Source organism: Paroedura picta, chromosome 1, assembly GCF_049243985.1.
Source record: "Paroedura picta isolate Pp20150507F chromosome 1, Ppicta_v3.0, whole genome shotgun sequence".
Taxonomy (NCBI): Eukaryota; Metazoa; Chordata; class Lepidosauria; order Squamata; family Gekkonidae; genus Paroedura; species Paroedura picta.
The window spans coordinates 45959714-45972973 of NC_135369.1; the positions used below are offsets into that span (position 1 = coordinate 45959714).

The window sequence follows — 13260 nt, forward strand, 5'->3', positions numbered from 1 at the left end:
TCCTAAGCCGGTCTACTCAGAAGTAAGTTCCCTATATCACTAAATTTGGCTTCCTCCAGGTAAGTGTCCTTAGAATTGCAGTATAAATGCCTTATTTGAATTCTGTAACTAAAGAGACCAATGGGGGGGGGCACACAATGGTGAAAGCAAATACCCACTAAACAGGAGTAGGAGACGGTTGCCACAAGGCCTAGTGCTGTGCTGTGCGGCCAGGCCAACAGGGTTAACTGGAGGTTGAAAGAACCAGGTCTTTCCCCAGAGCTATCTGTAATTAGAGCGGTTGTGGCATTGCCATGCCAGCTGAACCAAAATCACCATGTTGGAGAAAACAGAGGATTTCCAGCCTTCTGAGTTTTTGGCATGCCAAAAGAAATAATTGCTTTATCAAGGCTTTGCCTCATCTTTTTTGTTTTTGGTAAGTTGCCTTTTCTGATTCCATCAGTCTGACATTAGTTAAGGTTCTTTTTTTTATAGGGCACAGAAAGAGTGAGAAAGTCCATGTGAGTTTCTCACATTGGCTTCCCATTCCTCTCCTCCCCCCCCCCCCCATCTTGCATAGAGATAGGGGATTTATACATCCCCGGTGGCAAGATGTGTTCTGTCCATATAAGATACAGATACATATACACACATCATGTTGCTGAGCTAATATGGTGTAGGACATCCAACATCATCATTTCCTTGTCTTTTGGAGCTTATTATCATAAATTCATGTAGTCCAGGACCTTGCGAAGCCATCTTATATTGAGCCAGAGCACTGCTCTCACCACTGTATTTTCCAACTAGAGGCGACTCTGAAGAGTCTCAAACAGAGATCTTCTTCAAACAACCTACCTGAAATCCTTTAACTGGGTTCTGCATGAATGCAAAACACATGCCTTACTCCTGAGCACACATCCTCCCTATCAAACATACCAAGGGCTTTACAATCACTCTTAAACACAGACATATGCAGGAAAAGGAACCTAAAATATTCTGTATTCTCTCTCTCTCACTCGGTCATTCACAAGAACTAATTCTGTTTCTCCCCAGCCTAAAATACAACACTATCACCACACTAGCACAATTTCTGACATGTCAAAAGATTTTTTTTAAAGGGCAAAGATAAGAAGTAGTCCTATACGATCAGCAGCATCAGCTGAAGAATTCTGTCCAAGTGGGTGTGACATCTGATATATGCTGCACTTGTGGTCTCGTAGAAATGAGTGATATTTCCTGTGAAACGGTTGTTAGTACCTCTGCATAATGAGGTCAGTGTTCCCCAGTGGCAAGACAGTTCATTCCTCCCAGGAATAAGGATGCAAAGGTTTGGATTTTAATGATCTAGGGATTCATGCACTCATGTGCTCTGGGAGCATCTGTAGAAGCCATGGCCGACTGCACCATCTTTTCTTGAGTGTTTTCTCTCAGTGCACATTAATTCAAGGCCTAACTAATCCCCTTCTTGCTGATGCTGCTGTTCTGCCCTTATGCACAGTCAAACATGAATTTCTCAAGAGGGGAAAAAAATCTAACATGGTTCTATTCTAGTTTCTTCTTTTACAATTTGGCCTTTAAAGAATGGGCTGGCTGGCTGCTCTGTTCTTGGACTAATCTATTCCCTAGACAGTAGTCTGGGGACAGGGACAATCTGACTCTCGCACAGATGGCGGAGCCCTCTAATAAGTTTGGTATCCAGAGGTCATTAGGAATGAATGTGCTTCATGAATGATTCCCCTCCAGAAACAGATCTCCAGATACACTGACATTAGCATGAGGACACACTTCTCCATGCTGCACCACCAAGTAACATCAGGAAAGTACTAACTTGGGGGAACGGACCTAAATGGCTGATTAGTCCAGTAACGCAGGTTAACAGCACTTTACGTGTTTATGTTCCTTTATGATGGGAACACCGTGCAAAGAAGGCTGACTGAAGGTACAACATGAAAAAGAGGTGACCCAATTTGCCCTGACTTGACATCTGATGGTGACTCACATGGTTTTGTTTACACTCATCCATGATGTCATTATGTTAGGAAGCAGGATTATGACATAGATAAAAACAAGTGATTCCCCACAGCTAATAAGATGAGAGCAAATGAGGCTGAGGGCAACCAACTTAAAGAACCAAGAAAGCACTGGAATAAAACAAAAGCATCCAAATATTGAATATATGTGCAACATTAAAAAAAAAAGAATAAGAGACCTTTTTTGACATTAACAAAACAGAAAGTAGGTATGTAGTTCTGCCCTAACTTTAGTTTTTTGCCATTTTTCTCTCATGAGATTCACTTACACATTTCATTTATTTTGTCTTAACCTAAGGGCAAATGAACATTTGATTTAAAAAAATGTATACACAGAAAGTTCACATTGATTTCAACCAAACCAAATAATTCAATAAGGAAAAGCTATTAATTCTAGCTTGATGTTTATTGCCAATATGACTGAGCTGCAAGGATAAATGACCCTTTTGACTCAATTTTTCTATGTTGTGATTCATAAATAAAACTTCTTCTAGATCAACTAATTTGTCACAAAAGATGGTCATGCTGCATTGGGTTTTACCAGAGAAAGCCCAGTAAGGACTATGAGAAAGGGGACTATAAATGAAGCATATAAATAAACTGAACTCATTGCGACTAAGATGCATGAGGAAAAGTTGGGGGAGCTTGGTCTGTTTAGCCTGGAGAGGAGATGACTGAGCGGGATTCTGATAACCATCTTTGAGTATTTAAAAGGCAGCCATATAGAGGATGGAGCAGAGTTGTTCTCTCTTGACCAGGAGGAACGGACCAGAACCAATGGGATGAAATTAATTCAAAAGAAATTCCTTCTAAACATCCGGAAGAAGTTCATGACAGACAGAGCGGTTTCTCAGTGGAATAGGCTTCCTCAGGAAGTGGTGGGTTCTCCATCTTTGGACATTTTTAAACAGAGGCTAGATAGCCATCTGACAAAGAGGCTGATTCTGTGAAGGTTCAAGGGGTGACAGGTTACAGTGGATGAGCTATAGGGTTGTGGGTGTCCTGCATAGTGAAGAGGGTTGGACTAGATGAATCAGGAGGTCCCTTCCAACTCTGTTATTCTGCGATTATTTTATATTCATGAACAAAATACTGGCAAGAATGCAAACCAAAACAAACAATCACCTGGAAAAGCCACCAAACATAGAAGAAAATAACAGCAAACATAATTCTAATGTAATGTAAATATGAATATTGCCTGTATTTTGACAACAAGTTGTTAGATGGTGGTTTACAGAAGATGGAGATGGATATTTTTAGGTTTCTTTGGACTGGACGGGAGTGATGCAAGCTGGGGCACATGTGAGTTGTGCTTCCTGTGTCCATGTTTCTGTTTTTCTGTGTGAAATGAGATGCAAGAGTAAGTTGCACATCCTTTTCCCACTCTTCTACACTAAGGTGTCAAGGGGCAAATCGCACTATTTCTTCACAACTCTGGTATTCCTTAGAGCAGCAGTCCCCAACATTTTTCAGGCTGGGGACCCGGGGGGGGACAGGAAGGCATGGGGACCGGGGACCGGGGACCGGGGGGGGGAGAGGAAGGCGCCGGCACCCACAAACCATCAGGCGCAGCTCCCTCCCCCCCCGCGTGCTCACCACGCGGGGAGTGCACTGCGGGGTGGGGAGGTGCGGGCACCGGTGCACCAGTAGGCGTAAACACGCAGGCACAGACCTGCCGCACCGGTGCCCGCAAACACCCGCCCACACGCCAGTGCCCGCGTCTCCCTGTAGCATGCCGCTCACTGTGCCTAGAGGCGGCCAACCGCTCCTGGCGCAACGAGCGCACACTGCAGAGGGGGTAGGGAGGCGCGCCAGCAGGCGCACCTCCCTCCCCCTCGCCGCAGCCTGGTACCGAGGCCTCCACAAACTGGTACTGTGTCACGTCCCAGTGGTTGGGGAGCACCGCCTTAGAGGTATCCCTTCCAAATGCTGACCAGGCTAGCCTGATCTTGTCAGATCTGTAAGGCTAAGCTGGTTTGGCCCTGGCACCATCTTGACAGATTATAAATACAAATGGGGGAAATTATTCTAAACAGAGGGAAGCAATCCTGTATTTAGACAATCTTTGAGCAGACAGATTGCCAATGTCCATAAAAATAATAAGTTTGATGTTACGAGATAGTGATGGTAGCACTGGCATAGATAGCTTTAAACAGTCTTAGACACATTCTTGGAAGATAAGATTCTTGGCTGAGGCCAGGTCAAAGAAGATCTTTGGGCCTCACTTCCCTTCTGCTTACCCCCCCCCCCCGAGGTGCTGCGTTGATGTGGGCTATTAGGGTTTAAAGCGTATTGGGACTAGGGAGGGATTGCTGTCGTGTTTTATATACACACACACATTGTTGTACACTGTCACGAGTCAGCAGGCTGAGAGCATATGGTAATAATAATAATAATAATAGTAATAATAGTAACAATAATCGTGGTGCAGAGTGGTAAGGCAGCCGTCTGAAAGCTTTGCCCATGAGGCTGGGAGTTCAATCCCAGCAGCCGGCTCAAGGTTGACTCAGCCTTCCATCCTTCCGAGGTCGGTAAAATGAGTACCCAGCTTGCTGGGGGGTAAACAGTAATGACTGGGGAAGGCACTGGCAAACCACCCCATATTGAGTCTGCCATGAAAATGCTAGAGTGCGTCACCCCAAGGGTCAGACATGACCCGGTGCTTGCACAGGGGATACCTTTACCTTTACCTTTTAGTAACAAGAACAACAACAACAATAACAACAACAACAACAATATAAAGAAAATCTATTAACAGTTATTAGTTATGATAGCTACACAGAGCCTCATGGTTCAGAGGTATGATGTTTCTGTATATTTGTTGCAGAAGGGTATATGCTAATTCTGGTCCTGATCCAGAATTTCTATTCCTGTTCCAATGGGGCAAGCATCAACTACACGGGGCCTCTTCAAATTAGGAAAATGGTGTGGGGAAATACTTAACCTCTGCTGTACTATGGTACCCATCTGAACTAGGTTGATGAGGGTCTGCTTTTTTAATTTTGGGGAAAAAGAAGACTTGGAAGTGCTATACACGGCAGCTAAGGGCCCTGCGGGATCTACCAGCCTTCCGTAGGGCCTGCAAGACGGAGCTCTTCCGCCAGGCATATGGTTGAGGCCGGGGCAGCTCTCCCACTAATCCATCAAAGGATCCCCTCCAATATTGAGATCTCTAACATCGAGATCATTGTTAGACCTATTGCATTGGTGCCACCCTCTTCTGAATATTATTCTCCCCACCAGGCTGAACTTGGGGGGAAGTCAGGTAAACACGATCAGAATTGTGACCACCGCCGCTTATATCTTATATGTGACTTGTTGATGTAAATTGGGGTTTTTATGGGGATTTTATTGTGTTTTAACTATTTATGTTGTAAACCGTCCTGAGACCTATTTGGAGAAGGGCGGTCTAAAAATTTAATAATAACAACAACAACAACAACAACAACAACAACAACAACAACAACAACTACTACTACTACTACTACTACTACTACTACTACTACTACTACTACTACTACTACTACTACTACTACAATAACAATAATGTCCAGCATCTTGTCTAGTTTAGTTCTAAGCATACAGACGATCAGGGCACTGATTCACTATCTCAAAGGTGATAGGCAAACACTCAATTTGTTTCAAATGTACCTTCCCAAAAAGTAAAGAGTGAGTGCATGCAGCAGATGTACAATGCAAGGTACACTCAATGAAGAGTTGAGACTGACTGAGACAGCCTATAATACACTTAGTGGCAATCTTGGGTTTGTCTTCTTGTAAAGCAGGAAAAGCCCTTTAAAGTCAGGACCTCTCAGTCCTAATCTGCCATTCAGGCTGAGCTCCCTTCATCCATACGAAGAGAGCTTAGACTTGGTCTCTAAGGTGCTACTTAGATTCCAATCTACCTCTTTCCATTGTGGCAACTGCTCACTGTAATTGCTGGGAACATTTAAGAAAACCCAACAGAAACACAACTCATTGTTCTTTTCTGAAATGCTTTTAAGTGTTAGTAAGAATGTAAATGCCTTTTCACCCATCAAATAGTCTTTCTTCAGTTCTCAGCTGAATCACAATTGTGTATCTTAAAGATCAAGGACAAATTATACAAGATGTCACCACATTTTTGTTTAAATACAGAGGGAGGGGAGTGCTTAAAAAGGCCAAAGAGGCATGGGGCTGGGGAGTACTGCATCCTCTCCTAACCCATAGCTTTTATTTCCTTCAGGTGCTTTTTACCTAGCTGGGCTCTCTTCTGGGATCAGAGACTGGTGGAGAGAGGTATCCTGGTAGGACTGACTGCAAAGGTGAGTGACCAGAGGGTTCAGTACACCTTCCCTACATGCCATCTGAAAATGCATGTAGGTTTTGTCCTCTAATGCAGCGGTAGTCAATGCTGGGAGGGGCTCATGGGAATTGTAGTCCATGGATATCCGGAGGACCACAGGTTGACTCCCCCTGCTCTAATGTTCAGAAGTAGCAAAATTTATTGCCATTGTAATGTGAAAACAACTCTATCCTGATCCCCATTTTTACTAAGGAGGTGCTGCCTTTTTGTGCCCTACCTAGAATAGAGGAGTGCTTTAAATGCCATAGAATTTACATCTGCTTCTGCTTTCCCTTTCCTTCACAGCACTGCAGAGACAATTCATCAGCATGATGGATGGTTGGAAGGCAGGGAGGACACTGCAGTCAAGCTAGTGCAGATGGCTGGGTATGTGTGTGTGTGTGTGTGTGGGGGGGATCTGAACAAAATTAATGTGAGCCTGTTTTCCATTACAGACGCTATTCTTCTGTTTCGTAGTTAAACCTGATCATCATGATTCATCAGTATGTACGGAGTTCCAAATGTGATCTGAAAGAGCCAAGTATTGAGGTGGTCTCCAAGGAGCTTTCCTCCCACTTAAGTGGGGTTCTGTTGAAAGAAGAACCATTTAAGTTGTATAAAGATTCCTTAGCCTGGAGGAAGGCTTCCAGCTTTGCTCAGTGGAAAGGAAGGACAGGGGTAAGATCCATCCTATTCTGCCCTATTCAAGTAGCAGGCAGAACATTAAAACGTTTTAGAGCAGGCTTATATAGGATTTGTCACCCACCAAGCAGACCTTTGTTGTGGTATGTCAGGCACTACAGAAAGCAGACATTCCAGTCTGACTATCTGAGCCCCTGGTGGGCAATATTCAGCTTCGTAGATCTGAAACTGTGCAGTGTCTACAGGTGGGCTTGGAGTATATAGTGTTCAAGTATTTCTTTCTGACCTCATGGCCTGACTGGACAATCTATGGGCCAGAAAATGTCATCAAGGTAATATCACCAAACTGCTTCCAGGTAGCTTCTCCAGCAGGTTGGCCCCTCTCTCTTATTCTTCCCCTCCTCAGGACAGATGCCAATTTGCCATATCAATAACCTGACCCCAAAAGGGCAGGCTAGCAGTAGTGGTGCTGATTTAAAATGATCAAATAATAAAAAAAGAAACAAACAAACACTACTATACTATGATTTTCAAAATTTCAAGCAATTAAATTGGTTCCAACATAATACTGAAGAGGAGTTAAAATGATCTCTTAAAGAAATGACTTATTTTGAAAGATTGCAAATATATCACTGTTCATAACATGCATATTTTAGTAGTTAATTGTGAAACACAGAATTTGTATTCTGAAACTCACTTGAATTTTAATAGTAAACTCCTACAGTATCATAGCTTCAGAAAGTGCTAAAATTATTTAAAAAAGACTCAAATAGATGTCCAGACATATAGTTGTTTTCTTAGAGACAGTAACTAAGTACTGAGTATCTAAAATAATTGACTTACTGAATATTCTCATAATTATAGGGTAATTCTTCATTTTATTCATATTATTTACTCATATTAGTATTCTATAGAAAACCTAAGTAGAACTGTTTACTTCTAAATCCGCCCTTCACCAAACAAAAATATAATGATAAAAAAATGGGAAAATAACTATTCCCCTCCCATATTTTTAAAAATAACTTTGCATTTGAGCAATAATACCTCAGCACTTACAAAAAAATTGCAGCAGAATTGCAAGGATGATATTTAGGAATGGCTAGAGGAGCAGTTCTCCCCCCATTTCAGATGATTTGAGATTATTCTTCAAAATAATCTCAGCTCTCTGAGTTCTGCAGGGCCTGCAAGATGGAGTTCTTCCACCAGACATTTTGTTGAGGTCAGATGGTGATCCCGGGGTTTAAGATCAGGTTCCCCCTCTGCTAAGGTTCCTGGGCACAGTATTAGACTGTGCCCTGAGCCATCGGGTGATCTCCCCCCTGTTTTTACCATCACCAATATTGACATCTGGCCTGATATCTGGACCAATTCCAATGGTTCGCTACAGGAAGAAGAGTTTTAGTATCTTTACTGCCATCTTATAGAGTTACTAGTATCAAAGCCCATTTTAAAAATGGACTTTGAAAGGGGCTGCAGAGGCAGGAGGGCGTGAGGGGGTGGCCGCAGCAACCTTTAGCCCACAAAGCGGGCTAAAGGGAGTGGGAAACCCCCTCCCTGCCGGTGGTGCTGCCACGGGAGGCTCCCTTTGGCCCAGCAAGAGCTCTCGCCATGGGTTAAAGGGAGTGGAAATCCCCCCCGCTGGCAGCGACAGAGCTTTGTGGCTCGCAGGGAAGCTGCAACCCCCCCCCCGGCTCCCTCCCAGCAGGAGTGTACCTGCGGGCCACAAAGCCCTGTTGCTGCTTTTCTCCTCGTGGGCAACAATGAAGGCCGCAGTCACAAGGCTTCTAGCAGGCAAGGAGAGAGGGTGGGATCTGGAAGGGGGGGGGCAATCAGGGTGGACCTGGATGGACAGGGCCCTGGACATTCTCCTCCCAGAAGGCTGTTTCCCAAATATATAAGGGAGAGAAATAGTCTTAAGGATAGTTCTAGTTTATAGCTGTGGGAATTGTTTTTAGGTTTTGTTGTTGTTGTCTATTGTTCTATGGAATTGGATATTGTATGCTATGTGATTGTGAACTGTTGCGAGCCACCTTCCTGGGTGCAGTGGTATAAAAATCCAATAAATAAATAAAATCCCTATTCTATGGTATTGTGGGAGAAAATTTAATGGCAACAAAAAATATTGTTTTGGGGGACAGAGATCCAGTGAAGTCTTTGAACCTTGCCACTGCCCTCTCAATGAAATGTCTTTGGCTAGTCACTCAACTGAAACCCCAAATGGTGTTCCTCTGCATGAGTCTTTATAGCTGAGATGGCATTCAAGAAATAACAGAAACAGAAGACAGCTGCTCACCTGCTTTTCCCCTGTACAGTATCTGAATAAAACCATGACTTTCAAGAACAATGGTTTCCTGACACTCCATTACCGGTGGTAGCAACATTAAACATATAAATGTGATTCCAAAGGTTATTTGGTTCAGGATTCAGGTCAGGTGAGGGGTTCTGGGATGCCAGTAGATGGTGTTGGTTCAGCCTATATCGTTGTAGTTTAAACCCACTACTGCGTATCCTTTCCTTGGCTGCAGAGGAGAGGACACGCAGTAATGGGTTTAAACTACAAGTACAACGATATAGGCTAGATATCAGGAAAAAGTTTTTCACAGTCAAGAGTAGTTCACAGCAGTGGAATAGGCTGCCTAAGGAGGTGGTGAGTTCCCCCTCACTGGCAGTCTTCAAGCAAAGGTTGGATACACACTTTTCTTAGATGCTTTAGGATGCTTTGGGCTGATCCTGCGTTGAGCAGGACTAGATGGCCTGTATGGCCCCTTCCAACTCTATGATTCTATGATTCTATGATTCAGTCGATCTCAACCAGATGGCTGGCGGAAGAGCTCCATTTTGCAGGCCATATGTAGTCATGTTGACCACCCCCCACTCCCCAAATGGCCAATGATGGACCTGGTGGAGGTGGGAAGGAGAGGTGTCCTGGGTGGGTGTGTATCCAGCTATGCTCCCCAATCATATCCTGCACGATTGTACCAGTTATTGGGTTTCTCAAAGCCTGAAGAATATTTCAGGGGTTTCTCAAGAATAAAAAAGTTGAGAAAGACTAGGCACTCAGTCCAAAGAGGACTTGAGGCGAGGTCTGATGAGAATGTCAGAAGACTCAGGAGCCCATGGATAGGACACAAGCAAGAGAACATGGCCCTTTCACTTCCATTGCTGACATTGTTTGCATTTCTGGAAGCTCACCTGACTTGCAGTCTCCCTGGCAGCTGGTTCAATAGGCAAATACCTGCCAACCATAAACTCAGTTAGGCAATATCTGTGGACCACTTTCCTAAAACATGAGATAGGTTGCCACATCAGAGACCAGCACTCAGAAGAGCCACAGGTGGCGACCAAGTCACTGAGTGAGTGTCACGGTCCTACTAACAAGGCTACTCATTTTTTCCAGTGGAAGGAAAGGGGGATTAATAAACTGCTAATGACATCATCAGTCTCTAAACTTTTGGTTTCCTTTTTACCAGTCTACTGTGGTTTGTCAAACAGTTCTCAGTTGACACACACACACACCCATTTTGAACAGGTGAAACTCTTCTTATTGCTGCATCTCTAGGCTTGGGAAAATGTTACATGTTGGATCTCAACCTGTTGTGCTGCAGTCAAAGAAGCCCTGCTAAAAAGGTGAAAGCCTCATAAGCTACACTGGCATGCAAACAAAGCATCAATAATTACCGCTAGAGTTAAAAAGGAATTCAATGGGGTTCAGAGAAGAGATGGGCATACAGATGTGTGATGACAGCCACTTTGGGGGCTGAATGTCAAAATGAAGGATGTAAAGCCCATAAATAAATAAAATACCTAGAGCTTTGATAACTACAGCAGTGATTTCTTGCAGGGAGGGGGAAGTGAGATCCAGCGTGGTGTAGTGGTTAAGAGCAGTGCACTAGCATGCTTAAGATCAAGTCAGGCAATGTCTGTGTAGCTGTAGTTCAAATGCTTAACAATAGGTCTAACAGAATTAATTGAATAATTAGTGTGATTAAGCAACTAATGGTTTGATTATAATCAAAACAGTGGCTGTGACTAATTGTTTCCAAGTGCGTGCACACGCACACACATGGCCATTTTCCTTTTGCCTTCACAGCTGCATACTACTCCTCAGATGACAGAGTTGGGAGCCTATAGCCATATCTCTTGTCCTTACATTACAGCTGCCAATCACCAATCAGATAAGACATCACATTGTGTGTTTCCTTCTCTTTACTGAAGCCATAAAAAACTGGAGCAAGGGTGGGGAAATGCGAGCTGCAATGCCATTGCACTGTAAATTACATGAGCCTACTTTGGGAGGGAGGGTTAATCAGGAATGCTGTGCTTAGCAGTCACCCCATGTCAAGTGAAGTTCTACCCTCAGAAGTAAACATACAGTACAATTTTCTGCATTATGAAAATAATCAGTTATTTGAAGATACTCCTTTTCCCAGGTCTGTATCCATGAGGAAAGCTAATAGGTTAAAAACTAAGGCCATAAATAATAGCTTTCAAATGTTTCTGCATCTGGTCCATAATATTGTATAGGTACATTTGCTTTCAAATTTTAGGAAATTTCCCAACATCCATTTCCGTAAAACCTTTAAACATTTAAACGTGCTGTGTAAACAAAGAAAGGACTGTGAAGCGTTAACTCTTTACAGATCCAGAGAGTCTTGACTGGCAGGCAGTTCCAAGAAATCTGATTGGTTGGCATCAGCTGAATAGAGAAAGACTTCTGAACTGGATTCTGAGGAGAAGGAAGTCTGATTTCAGCCTTAAAAGCAGTTTAACACAGACAGAGAACTGGGGGAAAGTTGGAAGGAACTTTGGGAAGTTGGTGAAGACTCCCAGTCAGGCCAAGGAAAGGGCTGTTCTAGAGAGAGAATGAAAGTTTCATGTAGTTCTATGTTATTACTGTTGTTTATTGATGCTTAGGTGAGTACTACTGAATTACACTGTACTATCCTTGTTCTCCTATGTACTGTGTAAGCTGCCCTGAATCGCAGGAGAGGGTGGTATATAAATATGAGAAATAAATAAATATATCACCTGATAAATTGACAAATTTAAATATATATATATATATATATATATATATATATATATATATATATAAATTAAATAACTCTCACCTATTTGGGAAACCCTTTGAAAGCCATCAAGAAACCTCAGGGTTTCACAAAGTCCTGGGTGAGAAAGTCTGGCCTAGAATCACAGCTTGCCCTGCTTCTCTGCCAAACGCCCTTCCTAGGTCCCCAAGCTTTAAGAAAAGATCCCTAATGATTCCCCAACATAGACAAAGAGAGGTTATACTCTTCCCTTTCTCCATTCTCTGCTTACTTCTTGAACCGTTTTCCTATTATTTGAAGTACGCATGGCTATTGGATAAGTGCCACAACACAAGCACCAGAAATTATGGAGAGGATCGTATTTTTGTACCGAAATGCCTACTCTGCTTTAACTGCTTGTACTTCTGATTCTTCTCAATAAATTACCTCTTAACCTGCCTCGGTTTTCCTTTCTAAGCCTGCTTTGGCATGCCAGCACTTTCCTTTCAGCTCCAGATTTCTGGATATGCAGAGAGCCAGTTTGGTATAGTGGTTAGGAGTGCGGACTTCTAATCTGGCATGCCGGGTTCGATTCTGCGCTCCCCCACATGCAGCCAGCTGGGTGACCTTGGGCTCGCCACAGCACTGATAAAGCTGCTCTGACTGAGCAGTGATATCAGGGCTCTCTCAGCCTCACCCACCTCACAGGGTATCTGTTGTGGGGAGAGGAATGGGAAGGCGACTGTAAGCCGCTTTGAGCCTCCTTCGGATAGGGAAAAGCGGCATATAAGAACCAACTCTTCTTCTTCTTCTTCTACTCATTCCCCCTTGCTGGAGCCTGAAGCTAAGCCCGGTTCTCATGGTCAAGGGACTTTACAAATGTTGTCCTAAGCACATTTGAGAACAACTACTCTGCTAGCAGACATGAGGAGTGCTGACCAACTGGGTGGAACTCCGGAAACTACAACTGGTCCAGAACGCAGCTGCCAGGTTCCTCACAGCAACACCTCAGAATTCCCAAATCCAGCACATCCTCCAGCAGCAGCGCTGGCTTCCAGTTGAATTCCGGATCAGGCTTAAGGTTCTGGTTATCACCTTTAAGGCCACATGTGGTCTGGGCCCAGTATACCTGAGGGATCGCCTCTCTGCCTACACCCCTCAAAGAGCCTTGTGCTCCACCACTTCCAACTTCCTGGTGATCCCTGGCCCAAAGGAAGCCCACTTGACCTCAACCAGGGCCAGAGCTTTCTCTTCTGGC

The 13260-nt window shown here is 43.7% G+C and overlaps 1 protein-coding gene across 8 annotated transcripts in view; it reads right to left on the reverse strand.

Annotated features, from left to right (window-relative positions):
- Positions 1-13260, reverse strand: part of TTC7A (tetratricopeptide repeat domain 7A) — a 198468-nt gene that overhangs the window by 36497 nt on the left and 148711 nt on the right. Inside the window, exon 19 of one of the 8 annotated variants that reach the window (XM_077336978.1) lies at positions 2466-3347. The exons of 4 other annotated variants lie outside the window; for them this stretch is intronic. In XM_077336978.1, coding sequence (XP_077193093.1) covers positions 3066-3347 — 282 coding nt within the window. In that variant the 3' untranslated portion in view covers positions 2466-3065. Of the gene's footprint in view, positions 1-2465; positions 3348-13260 lie in introns of those variants that run through there. 3 more of the 8 variants (XM_077336969.1, XM_077336951.1, XM_077337014.1) reach the window with 3 other exon arrangements.